The sequence below is a fragment of the Nannobrachium achirus genome (genome assembly GCF_963921795.1).
Source record: "Nannobrachium achirus genome assembly, chromosome: 14".
In the NCBI taxonomy this organism is placed as follows: domain Eukaryota; kingdom Metazoa; phylum Chordata; class Actinopteri; order Myctophiformes; family Myctophidae; genus Nannobrachium; species Nannobrachium achirus.
In genome coordinates this window covers 257,847-279,331 of record NC_137821.1, presented here as the reverse complement: position 1 = coordinate 279,331, position 21,485 = coordinate 257,847, and the positions used below count along the sequence as shown (strand labels likewise).

General features: G+C 40.9%; 1 protein-coding gene across 1 annotated transcript in view; it reads left to right on the top strand.

Annotated features, from left to right (window-relative positions):
• The window catches only part of LOC308298639 (retinal guanylyl cyclase 2-like), a gene marked incomplete at its 5' end in the record, with an annotated part of 94,652 nt that overhangs the window by 39,364 nt on the left and 33,803 nt on the right, over nucleotides 1-21,485 (top strand). The window contains 4 exons of the mRNA XM_080742282.1: nucleotides 8,244-8,407; nucleotides 9,631-9,754; nucleotides 10,933-11,001; nucleotides 20,389-20,563. Coding sequence (XP_080598408.1) covers nucleotides 8,244-8,407; nucleotides 9,631-9,754; nucleotides 10,933-11,001; nucleotides 20,389-20,563 — 532 coding nt within the window. The remainder of the gene's footprint in view (nucleotides 1-8,243; nucleotides 8,408-9,630; nucleotides 9,755-10,932; nucleotides 11,002-20,388; nucleotides 20,564-21,485) is intronic.

The window sequence follows — 21,485 nt, the reverse complement described above, 5'->3', positions numbered from 1 at the left end:
AAAGTACTTTTACGGATGTTTCAATGCAAAGCCAAACTCATGTCATATATCATTTGAATGCTATTAAACTTGAGATCCCCATTAGGGCTGTCACAATTATTATATTAGATTACTTATATTAAATAAGTGAGTAATTTCTTTGTATATTTAGGTTATGTGTCATATCTACCATGTGCAACTTCAAAGCCTAAAAGCCAAACAGAAATGTAATTATCAACGACAAAAACACAATTAAAATCGTTAATCGCCAATTATTTGAGTGACAATTAATCGTCCTGTAAAATGTCATATCGTGACAGCCCTAAATCCTCATCAAGTACATGTCCTAAAACTGTCCCAGGATTCGTTTCCAAACTGATGTATCATGCAAGTAGACCCACCTCTTGAAATCAATCATTTATTTTTATATCAGCACAGTCAAAACAAATGTTCCACTTCAAGTAGACATCTATGAACAGTCAGTAAAGTGTTCTCAAACATAACATTTTCATGTCAAGGACCTCAAATGGACCCATTAACGGGTCCATTTGTACACTCAGACTTGAAAGGGTCCATTTGCCGGGGACCCCCTGGAACTCCCTCAAGGACCCCTGGGGGTCCCCGGCCCCCACTTTGAGAACCACAATAAAGTGGTGGCTGTGCATTCTGAAAACAATACTTTGTAAACATTATACTAAACCGTAACAAAAAAAAGTGCATTTTAACCATTAACCCATCCTTCCTTTCCACCCATCTTCTCCTCCCCAATCTCTGGCCACCTCCCGTTTATTCTGCTTTTCTTCTCCCTTAACCATTTTACATTTTCAGGTGCAACAAATAAACCCAGAACTTCAGTAACTTCAACTTCAAGCTCCACGCAGTGTTGTTTACTTTTTCCACGGTGTTCACTACTAACTAACTACTTCAGTACTTGAACCAGAGACCCATTTGTGTCAGCGAGGACTATGGAACCGAACCTGGCAGCAACACTAATCGCACAAGTTACAACACACTCTTACAGATGTACAAAGTTGAGTTTGAGTCGATCTGACAACTACAGTATCACACGCTACAATGCTAGCTGCTCAATGAAATTACATTTAGGGACTTTCTACAGGATTACCAAAAGCTTTTGTTGAGCTTCAGCAGAAGCTGGTTTTCAAAGTGCTTGGACCCAAGGCGCGCCCTTTTTGGGCGGAGAATGAGTCCTGCAGTGCTAAAAAGCCTCTCACAGGCAGCTGAGGCAGGTAGTGGTGTGTTGAGCCTGAGAGAGAGTTGGCAAACGGCTGGATAAGATTTGAGGACATCCATGGCATCATCTGGGTTGGCCAGGTAGGACTCGAGCTGCTTGGTGTTTTCATGTGCATTACCCTTCTTGATGGTGGCAAAGAAGTCGTCCTCATCTGAAGACAGGGAAGTGTCACCTGAATGCCCCGTGGGTTGATCCTTCAGATGGCTTTTGATGTAGTCAAGGCCTATTGAATTACAAAATCAAAGTATTTTAGCACTTCCCCCTATTAACACAACTGTTATAATACCTACATGTAAACACAATCATGGAATTAGACATTTTAATAATATGTTATTATAATATAACAATACAGGAATAGAAAAAGATAGTAATTTAGTTTTCACAAGTGATCAAGTGTATAAGAAAATTTAGCAAAACATAAAAAATTCTAATTTCCGCATTTTTTATTGCAATGGTGGTGTTTACAGCAGTGGTGTCATTTGTACTTCAAATGGCAAAGTGTCCTCAATCAATAAACAAGCTAAAGCAATAGCAAACATCACAACAGTCACTTACCAAGTTTTAGGATGCCTTCGTCACGTGTCCAGCATGTCCTGAACTTGGGGACCAGAATGGCTGCAGCAATGAGCTCTGGATCATGAAGCATCTGTCCAAAGCGCTTTTCAATCCCTGCTTGAAGAGCATCCACCAATGGCCCACAGTACTTGGAGGAGGTGCGATGATGCTGGAGCTTATCCTTGAATGAATGACATAATATTAGGCATCACAGTCAAACGCAAAAGGATATCACAAAAAGACCAAAAACAATATCATAAATATGAAACACTACATGTACAGAGTAGAAACAATGTGTGTGTGGTGTGTGTGTGTGTGTGTGTGTGTGTGTGTGTGTGTGTGTGTGTGTGTGTGTGTGTGTGTGTGTGTGTGGTGGTGGGGGGGGGGGGGGGGGGGGGGGGTGAACACACACCTTGAGCAGTGTTATTGTAGGTACAAGCCATCCCATCTGCACGTTGGCGTCTCCCTGGAGAACATTGACAGCCCGTGCAACTGGGCTCATGGTCTTGGCATAGTCTCTCAGAAAAACAATCTCCGCCGGAGTCAACCTGTCAAAAACAAACAAATGAATCACAACAAAGTCACACAACTAATTAAAGCACATTTTCAAAAGGATGAGCATACAAGGCTACCATTACTTAGTCTAGAAAGTTGGAATGTTGTGCTTTATTTTACTTAAAATTAGTTTTTGTCTGTGTGTGCGCGGGTGTCTGTAGAGAGAGGAAAAGTGTTCATTACAAATTATCTGTCCTTAATGGTAAATGTGAATTGATGAGTTGTTGCTATCAAAATCAGTTTAAAAAAAAACAGTAGTACTCACATGGGAACTTTGAGTGCACTGCACACAGATGCTATGGCTCCTTCTCCTTGTTCCCTCATGATCCTTACAAGCCTTTCCACAGCAAAGAAAAGAGAATTCCATCTGGTCTCAACTGGCCTCACAAGCTGCAGTTTGCATTTCTTTTCGATGATCTCTGCAGCCTGGGGGGATCTACTGCTCTTGTTCCAGAGACCCTGGCACTTTGCAAGCGCTGAGCGAGAGATCTTCTTGTAGACTGGGTCATCATTTGCAACTGAGAGATCAACTGTTGCGACCAGGTTTAGAAGGTGGCAGGCACAGCGATGGTGCTTTGGCAGTTGATATTCCAGGCCATCATCTTCATCCAACAGACGTCCAGCTTCAACAATCTCAACAGGTTCACCCTCTTCTTCGTCAGAGTCGTCACTGCTCTCTCCTCCAGTTTCACTTGCCTGCTGGAGTGGTCCTGCTGCGTTGTTGTTTTCATCTGGACCATACACTCGGAAAGCTTTTATGAAATTGGAGCCATTATCAGTAGTTGTGCAGACCAACTTCTCCTGGATGTTGTACTCTGTGTGTATGTCATTCAGGGCAGCAGCAAGCAGAGCAAAGGTGTGAGACCCTAGCAGTTGTATACAAGCAAGAGCAACAGAGCATCTCTCCATGGTCAGAGGATCTATCCAATGGGCTGTGACACCAAGGAAGGCCCGTCTGACTTGTGTCCAGCAATCTGTAGTGGTGGAGATGAACTCAATCACACTCATGGCAGCCTTTAGATTCTTCTTCATTTCTTGTGTTGCCTTTACCACTTTGTTCTTCACTGTGCCACGAGACATGACCTTAAGCCCTGGTTGCAACCCCTCCACAAGATTTTCGAACCCTGGCTGTTCAACAACACTGAACGGATGTAGGCCTTGGATAACAAAGCTGATGATGAGGGCATCCACGGTCTTCTGTGACACTCTCTTGGTATCCCACAGTTTAAGCTGCTTGGCAGGAGGAGCAGAAAGACCTTCCTCTGGCTCTGAGGACTTTCTTTTGCGAGAAGTGAGCTTCATGTACTTCTCTAGGTGGTTTTTGTGTGATCTCTAGAAGGGGGAAAAAAAGAAAACTGCCATCGAATACTAGTGGGACAGGGAGCACTAGGGATATCTGGGCACTATATTTTTGTTATGATTGGGCATCTGGACGAGTGGGCACCTAAATTAGCATTGCCCACATGTTCTTAGTGCCCAGATTTCCCACCATTTCCTACATTTCAGTTAGGAACCTTTTTAGATGTACCTTTTTTGGGTGGGTAACATATATCCTTATTTTGGTTGAGCACAGGAAGTGGGGAAAATAGAACCTGGGGAACATAGGGAGGACCCCACCAAATGGACCCTTAAATAGCTTTAACTCTTAAATGTAAAACCTGAAAGCAAAATGGACATTTGGTTTCATTTTTACACTCAAGAGTTACATTTACTTAATTTACAGTAAGTCTGCACAATTAAAGAATATATAATGATTGTATTGATCAAGATCCATTATAGGAAAAGGGTTGAAAACTAATGATCCACAGCATTACAATCAAAGTAGTGCGCTGATATATATATATCATGGAATGCTAAACTAATGTGACGTTAAGTTAATATTTTGCTTTAGCACCGTTACTTACCTCTACATGTTTTTTTAAATTAGATGGAGAATTCTTGAAAGCGAGAAGCTCCTTCACTTTAGGCTTACACAGGACACACTTCATTCGCCAGGAATTCTCTTTTGAGCCGGCTAACGTGAACATTTCCTTCAGATATGGCCATGGATGAGGAATGTTGACTGGTTCGTCGTCAGCTTCATCTGGTTCGTCGTCCTCCACGACGCTGATCGCTTCCACATCAAGGTCGCTCTCCTCGGTGTCGCTCATGTTGTTGTTGTCAGACGGACTCAAACTCAACTTTGTACGTCTCTAGAGTGTGTCGTAACTTGTGTGATTAGTGTTGCTGTCGGGTTCGGTTCCATAGTCCTCGCTGACACAAATGGGTCTCTGGTTCAGTACTGAAGTTAAGTTAGTTAGTTAGTTAGTGAACAACGTGGAAAAAGTAAACAACACAGCGTGGAGCCTGCAGGCTGAGAAAGCTGTGCGCACTGGTGGTATGTCCGGCTTTATGGCCAATGAAAAGCACGAGCACATACAGAGAGCCAATCACAAGTTCGGATGTAGGGAAGCACGAGTAACATTTCATACGATTGGCGGAGCCTGGAACAGCTACCAGAAATACTTTCCCCCACCGAGTATAAATATTATTTTAATTATTTAATCATTCTCGTCATCTCGTGCATTAAAACTAAAGTAATGGCCCTGTTTTGAAATGTACTTCGTTAAAAGTACAGATACTTGTGTTCAAAAGTAACGAGTAAAAGTAAAAAGTACTCGGAAAAATAACTACTCAGTAAAGTACAAAGTACTCAAAAAAGTACTTCGTTACAGTAACGAAGTATTTGTACTTTGTTACTTCCCATCTCTGGGAGTAGGTAGTTACTGGTCATCCAGCTCTTTATGTCTTTGAGACATGCTTGCAGATTAGCCAGTTGATCCGTTTCATCTGGCTTCATTGACAGATATAATTGAGTGTCATCTGCATAGCAATGGAAGTGTGTTTTTGCAAGACACTTTATGTATATATACTTATATTTTATTCGCCCCCTCTACTGATGCACCTTCTCTTTATTGGTACGGTACTGCTCTTGTTTTTGTTTGTTTTTTTCCCTCTTATCTATTTTTTCTTATGTCTCTGTAACTTTGTAAATAACTGTATACTGCTGTGCTACTACTGGACAACTGAATTTCCCCCTTGGGATAATAAAGGTATCTATCTGTATAGAATGTTTTCTAATGATTTCACCCAGAGGAAGCATATATAGGGTGAATAGTATTGGTCCAAGCACAGAGCCTTGTGGGACTCCGTATCTGACCTTTTCACGTAGTGAGGATGTATCATTAACATTTACAAACTGAGATTTGTCCGACAGATAGGACTCGAACCATCCCAGTGCGGCACCCCTAATACCAACCAGGTGCTCTAGTCGTTGTAACAAAATATGGTGGTCGATAGTGTCAAAAGCGGCACTAAGATCCAGCAAAACTAACACGGAGAGGAGTCCGTTATCCAGCGCGATCAGGATATCATTTGTTACTTTCACAAGTGCTGTCTCAGTGCTGTGGTGTGCTCTGAAACCAGACTGGAAAGTCTCAAATAAATTGTTGTTGTGTAAAAAGTCACACAACTGCTTGGCAACTGCCTTCTCAAGGACCTTAGAGAGGAATGGGAGATTCGATATAGGTCTATAGTTAGCTAAAATACCTGGATCGAGGGTAGGCTTTTTGAGAAGAGGTTTGATTACTGCTACCTTAAAGGACTGTGGCACATAGCCTGTCACAAGAGAGATATTTATCATATTAAGTAAGGAAGGACCAATCTGGGTCAGGACCTCCTTAAGTAATCTAGTGGGGACTGGATCGAGGAGACAGGTCGTTGACTTGGAGGACGCGATAATCAAGGTGAATTCAGAGAGCTCGATTGGGGAGAGACCGTCCAAATACACACTAGGCTGCAAAGCCACTCCCGAGGCTGTAAGGTCCAAATGTGGACCAGTAGGAGACAAAAGCAGAAGATCATCAATTTGATCTCTGATTTTCTTGATTTTATCATTAAAAAATCCCATGAAGTCATTACCACTGAGAGTTAGAGGGATACGCTGCTTCACAGAGTCATGGCCTTTTGTCAGCCCGGCTATGGTGTCAAAAAGGAACTTGGGATTATTTTTTATTTTCCTCTATTAGGGTTGAATAATAGGCAGTTCGGGCATTGCAAAGGGCCCTTCTATATAGCTTAAAGGGGCACTCCACCACTTTTCAACCTATGTTCATATAATTGATCCTCACTCAAAAATAGCTTTTTTTTTTTTTTTTTTTTTTTCAGAGGAGGGCTGTGGGCAGGTCAGAAACCCATACTCGCGATAATAAAAATCTTTTTTTTTTTTTTTTCAAAAATATTGATACATTTTTTTTTTTGGAAAATTATGATGTCACAAGACTATGGATTCTGAACTTCCCACAGCTCTCCTAGGAGACTTGGACTAAGTAGAAAAAAATTGTGATATTTTATCATGACCATTAGTGAGGACCTATTATATGAAGACAGGTTGAAAAGTGGTGAACTACTCCTTTAAGGCTATTCTGCCATGCTATACAGGATTCGTCCCGTTTGGCTGAACGCCATATTTTTTCCAGTTTGCGTGAGGCTCGCTTAAGGCTTCTGGTTTCATTGTTATACCAGGGGGCTAACCTCTGTTGCTTTATTACCTTCTTTTTAAGAGGAGCAACAGAATCAAGTGTCGTAAGAAGCGAGCTTGTGACATTGTCGACAAGGTGATCAGTCTGAGAGGGACTATAAGTATACAAATCTTCAACTTGGTTGAAGTATATTGGACTAATGGCTAATGGCAATTTTTCCTTGAATTTATTTATAGCTTTATCGGATAGACTTCTACCAAGGACATGTGTGTCCAATGGTGGGTAGTCCAATAGTGTGAACTCAAAGGTGATCAAATAGTGATCGGAGAGTTCCTTATCATGTGGGAAGACCACGAGATGTTCGATTTCAATGCCATACACCAAAACAAGGTCAAGGGTATGGTTGGCAATGTGTGTAGGTTTATCTACACACTGGGAGAAACCGATAGAGTCGATTAATGAACTGAATGCCTTACCAAGGCTATCAGTTTCTACATCAATGTGTACGTTTAGATCCCCATTTAAAATAATCTTATTAGAGGCGAGGACCAGACTTGACAAGAATTCTGAGAATTCAGATAGAAATAGAGTGTAAGCGCCAGGTGGGCGGTACACTGTGACAAATAATACTGGCTGTGATGATTTCCAGCTTGGATGTGAAAGATTAAGAACTAGGCTTTCAAATGACTTATAAGTAGGTTTGGTTCCTGGACTAATAGCCAAACTGGAGCTGAAGATGGCTGCAACTCCACCTCCTGTCCTGTCCTGTGTCACGAGGAATATGTGTATTCGTGTGACTTGGCGGGGTGGCTGTATTGAGACTGACATAATCGAGCTCACTTAGCCATGTCTCTGTAAGACAGCAAATATCAAGGTGGTTGTCCGATATGATTTCATTTACTGTTACACCTTTAAAGAGTTACAATAGATCAAGAGAAGTTTACATCAAAAGGACTGATTGGTCTGAGCTCTTCCAATATACACTGTAGGTGCGACCTCACGACACCTGTAGACTGCCAGACCCACAGCTGGCCGAGAGAGAATAATTATGCATTGAAGCAGTGACTCACAGAGGGTGATCGATGCTGTGACGTAATAAGGCATTATAGAGACTTTGACATTAAACAAAATGCTACATGTTTACAACAAAAACATATCATACATTTCTATTCTATCAATTACATTAATGTTCCAGTTTAAAGGCATTAATAGTACATTAATTATGTCGTTCCAGTTTAAAGGCATTAACAAGGGGAAGAGAGCCAACAGCATAGACTCCATGCTGAGGATGTTGGAACAATACGTTAATATTACATTAATATTGTGTGTTATTACAGTTTAAAGGCATTAACATTAATAGTACATTAATGATATCGTTCCAGTTTAAAGGCATTAACAAGGGGAAGAGAGCCAACATCATAGACTCCATGCTGAGGATGTTGGAACAATACAGCTCCAACCTGGAGGATCTGATCAGAGAAAGAACTGATGAACTGGAAGTGGAACGCAACAAGACAGAGAAACTGATCAGTCAACTTCTGCCAAAGTAAGACTTTCTGTCTGTCTGTCTGTCTGTCTGTCTGTCTGTCTGTCTGTCTGTCTGTCTGCCTGCCTGCCTGCCTGCCTGCCTGCCTGCCTGCCTGCCTGCATACCAAGGACCCCTTAGCTGATATGGAGATGAAGCAGGGACCCCCAACACATATTGTATAAAATTGTGCAGCAGATTCATAGACTAGTTTGACAGCACTGTCATCGCTAGGATGGATTTCAGAGATTTAACCACTTAACCGCTGGCTCTACACCAAAACTATTTGCCTAAAATATTTTTGGCTAAAGTTCTCCTCTAGGGATGCGAGGGTTCAAGTTGTTGATTTAAAATAATTATCCTATCGCACAAAGATTTGGGCGGACCCCCTGTAGTAACTCTGAGGACCCCCTAGGGGTCCCGGACCCCCTGTTGAAGACCCCTGCACTAAAGTATGTATTAACATTACTGATATCTTTAACCCTTCCAGGTCGGTGTAGTAACTCTGAGGACCCCCTAAGGGTCCTGGACCCCCTGTTGAAGTATTTATTAACATTACCCTAAGGGTCCTGGACCCCCTGTTGAAGTATCTATTAACATAACCTTAACTTCAGGGACAACACTGACTATATTTTTTAAATCCTGTAACCAACGTCTCCACCTTTTACGCAGCTCAACTCTTTCAGGGTGAGCAAGCACATCATGGAAACGGTTTATAAGAACCTCATAGAGGGAATCTTAACCTTCAACATGGCAATGTGGTACGGTAATCTGAACATACGATGTAGAGGCAAGCTGCAGAGAATAATAAATCTAGCATCAAGAATCATAGGGAAAAAACAAAAACAATTAAGTTGTATCTACAATGAAGTGCTTAGGAAAAAAGCTGTCAAGATAATAAATGATCCCTCTCACCCACTCCATAGGGAGTTTGACTTACTTCCCTCTGGTAGACGCTATAGAACAGCTTGGGCACACCGTAGCCGTAATGTTTTAAACAATCATTCATTCCAAATGCCATTAAGGCAATGAATGATGTCATGTCTCGTTGATCTGCCTGCTCTTTTCACATATGCCAATGTTGTCCTTCTGAATGGCCTTAAAGATGCTTTGTGTGTTAATGTTTGTTACTGTTATCTGTTGTTTTATTGTTGTAAATGTATATGAGACTAAAGACAAATTTCCACATTGTGGACAATAAAATTAAACTAACTAACTATTACTGATATCTTTAACACTTCCAGGTCGGTGGCTCAGGCGTTAAAGAAAGGCAAACCAGTGGAACCCGAACACTACGCAGAATCAACCCTTTATTTCAGCGACATTGTTGGGTTTACCACCATCTCTGCTCTGAGTGAACCCATAGAGGTAAGATTAGTACCATTTATTATTAACATGAACCCATAGAGGTGAGATTAGTACCATTTACTATTAACATGAACCCATAGAGGTGAGATTAGTACCATTTATTATTAACATGAACCCATAGAGGTGAGATTAGTACCATTTACTATTAACATGAACCCATAGAGGTAAGATTAGTACCATTTACTATTAACATGAACCCATAGAGGTAAGATTAGTACCATTTATTATTAACATGAACCCATAGAGGTAAGATGAGTGCCATTTATTATTAACATGAACCCATAGAGGTAAGATTAGCACCATTTACTATTAACATGAACCCATAGAGGTAAGATTAGTACCATTTACTATTAACATGAACCCATAGAGGTGAGATTAGCACCATTTATTATTAACATGAACCCATAGAGGTAAGATTAGTACCATTTATTATTAACATGAACCCACAGAGGTGAGATTAGTACCATTTACTATTAACATGAACCCATAGAGGTGAGATTAGCACCATTTATTATTAACATGAACCCATAGAGGTAAGATTAGTACCATTTATTATTAACATGAACCCATAGAGGTGAGATTAGTACCATTTACTATTAACATGAACCCATAGAGGTGAGATTAGTACCATTTATAACATGAACCCATAGAGGTGAGATTAGTACCATTTACTATTAACATGAACCCATGAGATTAGTACCATTTACTATTAACATGAACCCATAGAGGTAAGATTAGTACCATTTATTATTAACATGAACCCATAGAGGTGAGATTAGTACCATTTACTATTAACTTGAACCCATAGAGGTGAGATTAGTACCATTTAGTATTAACATGAACCCATAGAGGTGAGATTAGTACCATTTACTATTAACATGAACCCATAGAGGTGAGATTAGTACCATTTACTATTAACATGAACCCATAGAGGTGAGATTAGTACAAGAGTGGGGTGGCTCAGAGTAGATGACAGAGTACAGCAACTTGCAATGGGCCTGGTGTACAAGATACACTACACCACTATGATACCCAAATACCTGTCAAAATACTTTTAATAAATTCTTCAATCAATCAATCAATCAATCAATCAATCAATCAATTTACTATTAACATGAACCCATAGAGGTGAGATTAGCACCATTTATTATTAACATGTTGTTGTTGTTCTTCTTCAGGTCGTTGACCTCCTAAATGACATGTACACCACCTTCGACGCCATCATCGCTTCCCACGACGTCTACAAGGTGAATAATTCATGAATAATTCATGATCTAATAATTAGATCATGAATAATTCATGAATAATTCATGATCCAATAATTAGATCATGAATAATTCATGAATAATTCATGATCTAATAATTAGATCATGAATAATTCATGACTAATTATATTCTAATGAGTCATTAACGATGAAATGGTTCAAATCGCATAACTACTTAAAGGGATATTCCACTTTAAAAAAAAACTTTTGGTCATTTTATGATCTAATCTGGCTTTTAAGCTCAAAAACCTTGCCTTGTGTGTTTTTCCATTGTATCAAATACTGATGATGTAACTTTTCCCACGTCAGATGTCATATATATACAAATATGATGCACTGTGTTAAAGATGACGATAAGAGAGTCCACAGAGATGACAATCACTACATGTCAGGCACTACATGTCAGGCCATATGCTGGCCTGGATAACTAAACTGAGCGTGATTTGAGGGCTATATTTCAGGAAACAAGTGTCATTCGCAATGCATTCTGGGAATGTAGTTTCCGCTATTTTAAAAATAATGATGTACACAGTCTTGTACCCTGCCCTTTTTTTCAGCTTTCAAATGAATCTCTGCATTCAAAAAAACGTGAATATTGTCATGATTCCTCTCCAGCCGAGGTGGCTTTGTCCAAGGCTTAAAAACGTTTAAATAAATACTTTATGAAATGTCTATGGAAGAAATGAATGGGGAAAACGCTTCCGACACCAGAGTGAGGACAGGGTGGGGCTTCAACTGCGATGCTCTATATGTCATATATATAGCCATTAATATATCATATATCATATGGTATATTATCATATATGGTATATTATCATATATGGTTCATCATCATATATGGTACATTATCATATATGTCATATATATAGACATTAATATATCATATATAATATGGTATATTATCATATATGGTATATTATCATATATGTCATATATATAGACATTAATATATCATATATCATATATGGTATATTATCATATATGTCATATATATAGACATTAATATATCATATATCATATATGGTATATTATCATATATGTCATATATATAGACATTAATATATCATATATCATATATGGTATATTATCATATATGTCATATATATAGACATTAATATATCATATATCATATGGTATATTATCATATGGTATATTATCATATATGTCATATATATATAGACATTAATATATCATATGGTATATTATCATATATGTCATATAGACATTAATATATCATATACCATAATGGTACATTATCACCATTTGGCACAGTGTTGAAATGAACCTCCAAACCAACAAGAGAGAAACACTTCAATAATGCAGTGTTTCTCAACCTTTTTTCTGCATGGTCACACTTTTCATGTCCCAAGAATCCATGGTCACACCAACATAATACAAGAATCCATGGTCACACCAACATAATACAAGAATCCATGGTCACACCAACATAATACAAGAATCCATGGTCACACCAACATAATACAAGAATCCATGGTCACACCAACATAATACAAGAATCCATGGTCACACCAACATAATACAAGAATCCATGGTCACACCAACATAATACGGGGGTGTAAATATCCTCACTGTCGGGAAGAAACCTTGAATCTCCAAGTTTCAAATGTGTATGTTTCTTCACAAAGTAAAGCCCTGCTTCATCATACAAGGCTGTCACACAACAGTAGTGAAAACAGCAGATCTACAAGCACACAACGCCTCGCGGTGCGAGGCGTTGTGTGCTTGTAGATCTGCTGTTTTCACTAGTTTAAATCATTTTTAAAAATGATAAATACAATACTGGCTTTCAAGCAGTTTCAAGGGGCACACTTGACCCTTCTCAGGGGCACACCAAAGGTCCCCAGGCACAGTGGTTGAGAAACACTTCACTAATGCAACGTGTTGTGAGCTTGTAGATCTGTTATTGTCAAATCTATAAAATAGTTGGTAAACATTATAAAAACAACACATCTTGTGGTCCCTGACACAACAAATTTGACATGTTTTAATCTATTTCCAATAAAATATGTTATATTTATTAACTGATAGGAGAGTATTATTGTAATGTATGTCTTCGATTATGAAATAACTTGACAGGAGGACCAGATTCAGAATATCAACGAGTCAATCATTTACTATGTGTGTCTCAGGCGGGTTACAGAACAACATGAAAACACCGGTACATCACGTGACCTTCATATCCGGATCCCCCACACTACGGGTGCCCCTATAGCTCAATACACTACATCCTCCTCCTTAAGTTTTTTTTTTTTAACAGAGGAAGGCATCACACATCAACAAAAGACAGTGAAGAAACATATCCACCAATCTATATATAAACAAAGGTACTTGTGCACAGCACAAAATAACAAATAGCAAAACAAAACAAAAATATATATATAATATGCAAATACTCCTAGTAACCACAGTACTGCAGTAAAGATAAACATCACATCAGTAACAATGCAACATAACTTCCCAAGTCCCAAAAGTCCCTACTCCTTAAACCTTGCTGGAGTTTTGATCAGTCTCCCTGATCTAGTGCAATAAGGCTGCTTGAGAGAGTCAGCAGTGTCACTGTTTCCCTAGGGAGTGTGTGTCAAGGTCTGCGCACATGAATTGTCCTGAGTAACAAAGCTTGGGTTGTCACAGTCCATATCCACATTTATGTCTTGCTCATCAGCTGAGGATGGAAACTCTCTCTCAGCAGTCTCCCTGAGATGTCTCCTGTTCCTTCTGAACATCTTGCCTTCAGGTGTACGTACCACATAGGAACGTGGTTGTTCGTGCTCACTCATGACTACAGCTGGCTTCCAGCTGTTTCCAGACTGCATCCTCACATTTTCTCCAGCATGCAGCTCTGGCAGGCTTTTAGCATGACGATCATAGTAGCTTTTCTGTTTAGCTTGCTTCACCTTCAGCTTGTTGTGAACACTGAGCGCACCTTCAGAGGTGAGTTGTGAAGTGGACGCTGGCAGTTTTGTCCTCAACCGACGCCCCATCAGCATCTGGGCAGGTGACAGGCCCACACCTTCCAGTGGTGTATTTCGGTACTCCAGAAGCGCTATGTAAGGGTCACCAGACTTTTTGAGCAACCTTTTCACAGTTTGCACAGCTTTTTCTGCCAGTCCATTTGACTGCGCATAGTGTGGACTTGAGGTGACATGATTGAACTCCCAGCTCTCTGCAAAGCTCTTGAATTCTGCACTGGCGTACTGAGGAGCATTGTCACTGACCAGAACATTAGCAATCCCGTGCCTGGCAAATATGGACTTCATAGCAGTTATAATGCCCTTACTTGTGGTGTCACTCAGCCTCATTATCTCTGGGAATTTTGAGAAGTAGTCGACACATAGCAGATACTCCGATCCATTGCTGTGAAACATGTCGGTGCCAACCTTCTCCCATGGTCTATTTGGCAGTGGATGTGAGATCAGTGGCTCTTTTTGATTGCTACTCCTGTGCTCATTGCAGACAGCACACTGGGCAACAACTTGCTCAATTTGGGCAGACATGCCTGGCCAATAAAGCACATCTCTGGCCCTTTCTTTGCATTTGACCACGCCCAAGTGTGACTCATGTATTTTTTCAAGCATCTCTGGTCTCAGTTGCAGTGGCACAATGAGCTTCTCTGACTTGAATAGCAGACCAGAGGCAAAACTGATCTCCTCTCTGAATGTCCAGAACGGTTGCAGATTCGCTGACACAGCAGATCTGTCTTTAGGCCAGCCACGCATTGTCATGTTCTTTAGTTCCTGCAGTACTGGGTCCTGTGCAGTTGCATTTCTAAACACCTCCTGCTTTTCTTCTGAGACAGGCAACTGTGGCGTGACCCAGTTCACCTGAAGTTCCTCTTCCAGAAGATCCTCTTTCTGCTCACGTAGATAAGCACGGCTCAAAGCATCCGCAATGTGAAGCTCCTTTCCTGGCTTGTATGACACTGCAATGTTGTACTTTTGAAGTCGCAGCAGCATTCTTTGCAGTCTCATGGGAGCCTGGTGCAGTGGCTTTTTGAAAATGCTTTCCAGTGGCTTGTGATTGCTTTCGACTTGGATCTCTCTGCCATATAGATATTGATGAAATTTTTCGCATCCGTACACATTGGCTAGGAGCTCTTTTTCAATCTGAGCGTACCTGCGTTGACAATCTGTGAGCGCCCTTGAGCCATATGCCACAGGTCGCTCATCCTGCAGTATTACAGCTCCGATTCCCTCAGAGCTGGCATCCACAGACAGCGTCACAGCCTTGTTGACATCATAATATTTTAGAGTTGGAGCTCCAGTGATCAGCAACTTCAGCATTTCAAAGCTCTCACGTTGAGGCTCCTCCCAGTGCCATTCTGTTTCTCCCTGCAACAGCGTCCTCAGAGGGGCAGATATTTCAGACAGATTAGGAATGAATTTAGCTAGATATTGAACCATTCCCATGAACCTCAATAATGCAGGCTTGTCAGCAGGTGGGGGTATTTGGACAATGGCTCTTATCTTTTCATCATCAGGCTTCAGCCCATCTGCACTGAGTGTATGGCCAATGTACTTGACCTCTGTCATCCTGAATTTGCACTTGCTCTTATTGAACCTCAGTCCATTCTCGTCTGCTCTCTGGAGCAGCTTCATCAGTCTCTGATCGTGTTGCTCCAATGTGTCCCCCCACACCAGCAGATCATCAATGATGTTGACCACACCATCCAACCCCTCGATCATCTGCGCCACAGCTCTCTGAAACACCTCGCTCGCTGACGAGATGCCAAAGGGAAGCCTCTTGAAGCGGTACCTTCCAATGGGTGTGTTAAACGTGCACAGCTTGGAGCTCTCCTCATCTAGTTTTATTTGATAAAATCCCTGGTTTGCATCCAACACAGAGAAGTATTTTGCATTTGGCATGCGTGACACCACTTCCTCCACTGTGAGGAGTGGATAGTGCTCTCTTCTTATCGCTGTGTTCAGATCTTTAGGATCCATACAAATCCTTATCTTCTTGGGCGTGACTACTGTCACCATACTGTTCACCCACTGTGTTGGCTCATGTTGCCTTGTGATTACATCCGATTGCTCCATTTTGTGAAGCTGCTCAATCACTCTGTCCCTCAGAGCAACTGGGATCCTTCTGGGTGCATGTATCACTGGTCTTATTTCAGGGTCTATTTTAATGCTGTGCTCACCTGGTAAGCAGCCAAGCCCAGAGAACAGATGCTCATAGTCTTTCAGCATTGTGCCTTCTTTTTCCATGCTATACAGCCTTTTCACCATTTTCAGCTGTGTGCTTGTTTCTCTTCCTAGGATCGCTGGAGCATCTCTCTCTATAATCTCAAAGTCAATGCTGTGTTTTTGACCCTTGTAGAGACATGTGACTGATGCTTGGCCCAAGGGCTCCATCTTGTGGCCTGAGTATGCCACCAACTTGCAACTGGATGCACGCAGCTTGCTGCCGACATCTAACATGTTAAATGTTTTGGCTGACATGACGTTACAATCAGCTCCAACGTGACCTTTTTCTTGTTTATTAACAGCTCTTCAGACCATCTGTCTTGGTCACTTTTTGCATTTTCAACAGCTTTAATGCTTCTCATTTCTATTGTTCCAATGAACATCTCCTCTTCATCACCATTATCACTGTCATGCTTCTGTTCCACAACGTGCATTTTCTTATTTTTGTGTTGACTATTTGCACGACACATTTTTGCAAAGTGATTTTTTCTGTCACATTTCCTGCACGCCAGGCCGTAAGCTGGACACTTTCCTTGTTCATGTTTGTAGCCACATCGATCACAGTCAATTTTATTTTCACTTGTCATTGGGCTTTCTCTTGTGAAGCTGCTTCCTTTTTTGTTAGCCTTTGCTGTGTTTATTTTGTGCACTTCCACTTCATCATGCAAAGCTTTCATCTGGGTGAACGTTATTTCACTGGCATGGCACATATCAAGTGCTTTATCTAACGTGAGATCAGCCTCTCTGAGCAGTCTGGCTTTCATTTGGTCATCACGTATCCCACAGACAATTCTGTCACGTATCAGTGAGTCACATAGGTCGCCAAATTCACAGTATTTAGCTTTATTTTTCAGGTCAGTTACATAGGCATCTATTGTTTCTGACGGACCTTGTGCACGGGTGAAAAACATGTGCCTTATGTAGGGCATATTCTTCCGAGGCTCACAGTATTCCCTGAATTTCCTTTTCAACACATCAATCTTGTTCCTCTCATCCTCCGTGAAGACAAATGTGACTAGGTCTGGTACTTTGTTCCTTATGTCTGCATTGGTCATTTTTCGTTTTTGTACATATTATCCAAGTACAGAATCTAAGCTTTAATATTATGTATCATTTGTTGAAATTGGAGCATATTTGAAGAAGTTATTGACATTTTAAACTTGTTGCACCATAAAACCCAAAGGGCTTAAAAGGCCATTTGAAAGCAAGAAACATTTTTACACCTCTAGGTAGCCAGACGTGGGTGTGACAATGGGAGGGACAATAGGTACTTGTCTACACCCCTAAATCACTCCCCCCAAATCAAACCACCTCCACAGTTGTATAGCTGTCAACTTCAAATGTTGTACTTTTATTCCACTACAATTATTTAAAACTACTAGTTATTTAGTAGACTAGATTTAGATTATTATTGCAAAACATATACATTACCCACTTAGCAGATCTTGTACTTGTACTTTGCAAAGCTGCTATAACACATGCACCTGGTGTTCCTATCATTTAGATGGCACACATCATGTGTTGGTCTACTTGTAATCTTAATGTCAAGGACCCCCAAATGGACAGATTAGCCCATGGACCCCCACTTGAAAAGATACGCCAGGGACCCCCATTTTAATGTCCAAGCCTCTATCATTGATTCTCAACCATTTACATTTCAAGGACCCCCAGTTTGTCATGCATCAGGTTCTGCAGTGTATACGGAACCAAATGGACCCATTCCATGTGTACCCATACCCATAAGGGTCCATTTGGTTCCTATCATTTAGCTGGCGACCCCCTAAAACTCCCTCAAGCACTTAGAGAACCAGTGCTCTAAATGTGTAGTCCCAGTTTTGCAATAAAAAACGGCGCCCCCGCGATTTATTACCTTTTAGTTCGGCACGTTCTGAACTTCTGAAGGTACAGGGAAAAGTGTTGTGTATATCCAATCCATTGGTGCATTCTTAATATAAAATCCACTGGAATTATATCCATCACGTTGATTTGTTTACAGTCGGTGGTCGCGGTTGTGAGCGTCATTGTCCACGCACCAGTGTGCTGCACCGTAAATAGCAGATCTTCAAGTTTACAACCGATCTGTTGTGGGCTTGTAGATCTGTGTTTTCCCCGCAGGACAGAGAAGGCAGCTTTTTCTTTTAGTTTTTTTTTTTCTTCTTCTTTTGGTTGTAGAATACTGCGTTATTCAGAAGCCTACTCACTTTTGAACTAATGATTTGTAAACGCTGAGTAAGTGAGTTCAGAGTCTCTCAGCAGGTTATTTATTTAATGCTTAAAGCCAGTGAAACAATTAATAACTTTAGGACCGAAACATCGACCGATTCAAGCTGGAGCAGTGTTAGGAGGAGGAGGAGGAGGAGGAGAGCAGCGTTAGAATGAGCCTTGACGCTATGTCACCAATGAGCCCTTACGAGGCAGGAAAGGAAAGCACCCTCTCGTCTGCATGTAATAAACATAAAATACGGTTTGTTACTCAACAAAACAAAGACGGCGTAAGGGTGATGGAAGCCTACTTTACTTAGTGGGAACACTCAGAAACCCCCACCTCACGTCTAAAATACACTTTAATACACTTTTATACCAGAGAATAAACTTTTTCACAGGAGGTTTTAGTTACTCCACACCGCCCTCTACAGATCTTGTCAATAGAAATGTCCATTGACCAAATTTTGCCTTCCGGTGAAATATTCTGTTCTCTTGATAAAAAAGTGTATTTTAGACGCGATGTTGGGGACTCTGAGTGTTCCCACCAAGTAAAGTAGGCTTTCAACTCCCCAAATCCGTCTTTGTTTTGGTGAGTAGCGAAACTGTATCTTTTATTTTCACTACAGACGAGTGAGCGTAACGCCTGTAATGCCAGCACAAGAACTCATAGTGACATAGCGTTTTCAACACGCTGCTTCGATTTTCCACGTTTTCTTTGTGCGTCCAAGAGCGACTGAGATCACGACGTAGGCTATACATAAAAAAAATCCTTCCAGAATACTGTCTTCAGCAAACCGTTAACATTAGCGAGATGAAGTTAGTTACTGTGTAGACTGTTTACAAGCAGATAGCACGCTGTATGGGCGTGCTGAAATACGAGACAATGCATTCCTTAAACCAATCGTGCTCCCGTGAAATCGCTATGCAAATCTAAAGAGCTCAATTCTCCACCTCCTAAAACAGCAGTAAAACTCTCCCAAAGAGGCAACTTTGCTACACTAATCTTGCCATTTAGCGACCTTAATAAAGATATCTTATGGAATGAAAACCCTCTAATATATTCAAACTGTGTTCATATCAAAAAAACGAAAAACAAAGAAAAAACTAAATCACTCTTGTTTTCGCGTTTTCTGACTTTTAAAATTGCTGACATTTGCCCGGTTCCTCCAGCCTCGGACACAAATGTGTTACTCACTTTTATGGCATCGTCTCCCGCTACGTGCAGGAACGTGGCGCATTGCACTGTTTCTGACTTCTCTGCTACTCCACTGGCCACACAGAAAAGTTCATAACGCTGCAGCCACGTCTTCCAGTTCTCCGCCAGATTCCCCTCCAGACTCAAATTCGGTGGTGGCTTAAAGTGTGCCATTCTCTCCATGTTTCTTCTGACACCATGTAATGTATGTCTTCGATTATGAAATAACTTGACAGGAGGACCAGATTCAGAATATCAACGAGTCAATCATTTACTATGTCTGTCTCAGGCGGGTTACAGAACAACATGAAAACACCGGTACATCACGTGACCTTCATATCCGGATCCCCCACACTACGGGTGCCCCTATAGCTCAATACACTACAATTAAAATGTATGCTATTATTAATGAGATTTCATTTGCATATTATTTTAAGGTGGAGACGATCGGAGACGCCTACGTGTGTGTGTGTGTGTGTGTGTGTGTGTGTGTGTGTGTGTGTGTGTGTGTGTGTGTGTGTGTGTGTGTGTGTGTGTGTGTGTGTGTGTGTGTGTCAGGTGTATTATAATGTTATTTATTATATTATTATATTACATTAAGGTGGAGACTATCGGCGACGCCTACATGTGTGTGTGTGTGTGTGTGTGTGTGTGTGTGTGTGTGTGTGTGTGTGTGTGTGTGTGTGTGTGTGTGTGTGTGTGTGTGTGTGTGTGTGTGTGTCAGGTGTAATAATATAATAATATTTATTTTATTACATTAAGGTGGAGACTATCGGAGACGCCTACATGTGTGCGTCCGGCGTTCCCAACAGGAATGGAAATCGTCACGCAGGAGAAATGGCCAACATGTCTTTAGACATTCTTCACGCTATTGGAACCTTTAAGATCAAACACATGCCTGAAATTAAAGTCAAAATACGCATCGGGCTGCACTCTGGTGAGTTAATATGGTGCGTGTATGGGTTAGGGTTAGGGTTAGGGTTAGGGTGAGTTGATATGGTGCGTGTATGGGTTAGGGTTAGGGTTAGGGTTAGGGTTAGGGTGAGTTGATATGGTGCGTGTATGGGTTAGGGTTAGGGTTAGGGTTAGGGTGAGTTGATATGGTGCGTGTATGGGTTAGGGTTAGGGTTAGGGTTAGGGTGAGTTAATATGGTGCGTGTGTGATGCCCCACATACTAGAGATGGTATAGTCTGGGTGGTTAGGGAGGTGCCACCTAACTCTCTCCCTGCAGGTGAGCAGGGTATGATTGTAATTATAATAATGAATTAAAGCTGCAAGCAGCAATGACCGGGCCCTCGGAGATCTACCCACGTCACAAGGGGTAGCACCCAATTAGCATTAGAATTTAAGAATCAGCATTAGCATTTGTTAGCATTAGCATGTGTTAGCATTAGCATTTGTTAACATTAGCATTAGCATTTTTTAACATTTGTTATTATTAGCATGTGTTAGCATTTGTTAGCATTAGCATGTGTTAGCATTAGCATTAGCATTTGTTAGCATTAGCATGTGTTAGCATTAGCATTTGTTAGCATTAGCGTTAGCATGTGTTAGCATTAGCATTAGCATTTGTTAGCATTAGCATTTGTTAGCATTAGTATTAGCATGTGTTAGCATTAGCATGTGTCAGTATTAGCATGTGTTAGCATTAGCATGTTAGCATTAGCATTTGTTAGCATTAGCATGTGTTAGCATTAGCATTAGCATTTGTTAGCATTAGCATGTGTTAGCATTAGCATGTTAGCATTAGCATTTGTTAGCATTAGCATTTGTTAGCATTAGCATTAGCATTAGCATGTTAGCATTAGCATTTGTTAGCATTAACATGTGTTAGCATTTGCATGTTAGCATTAGCATT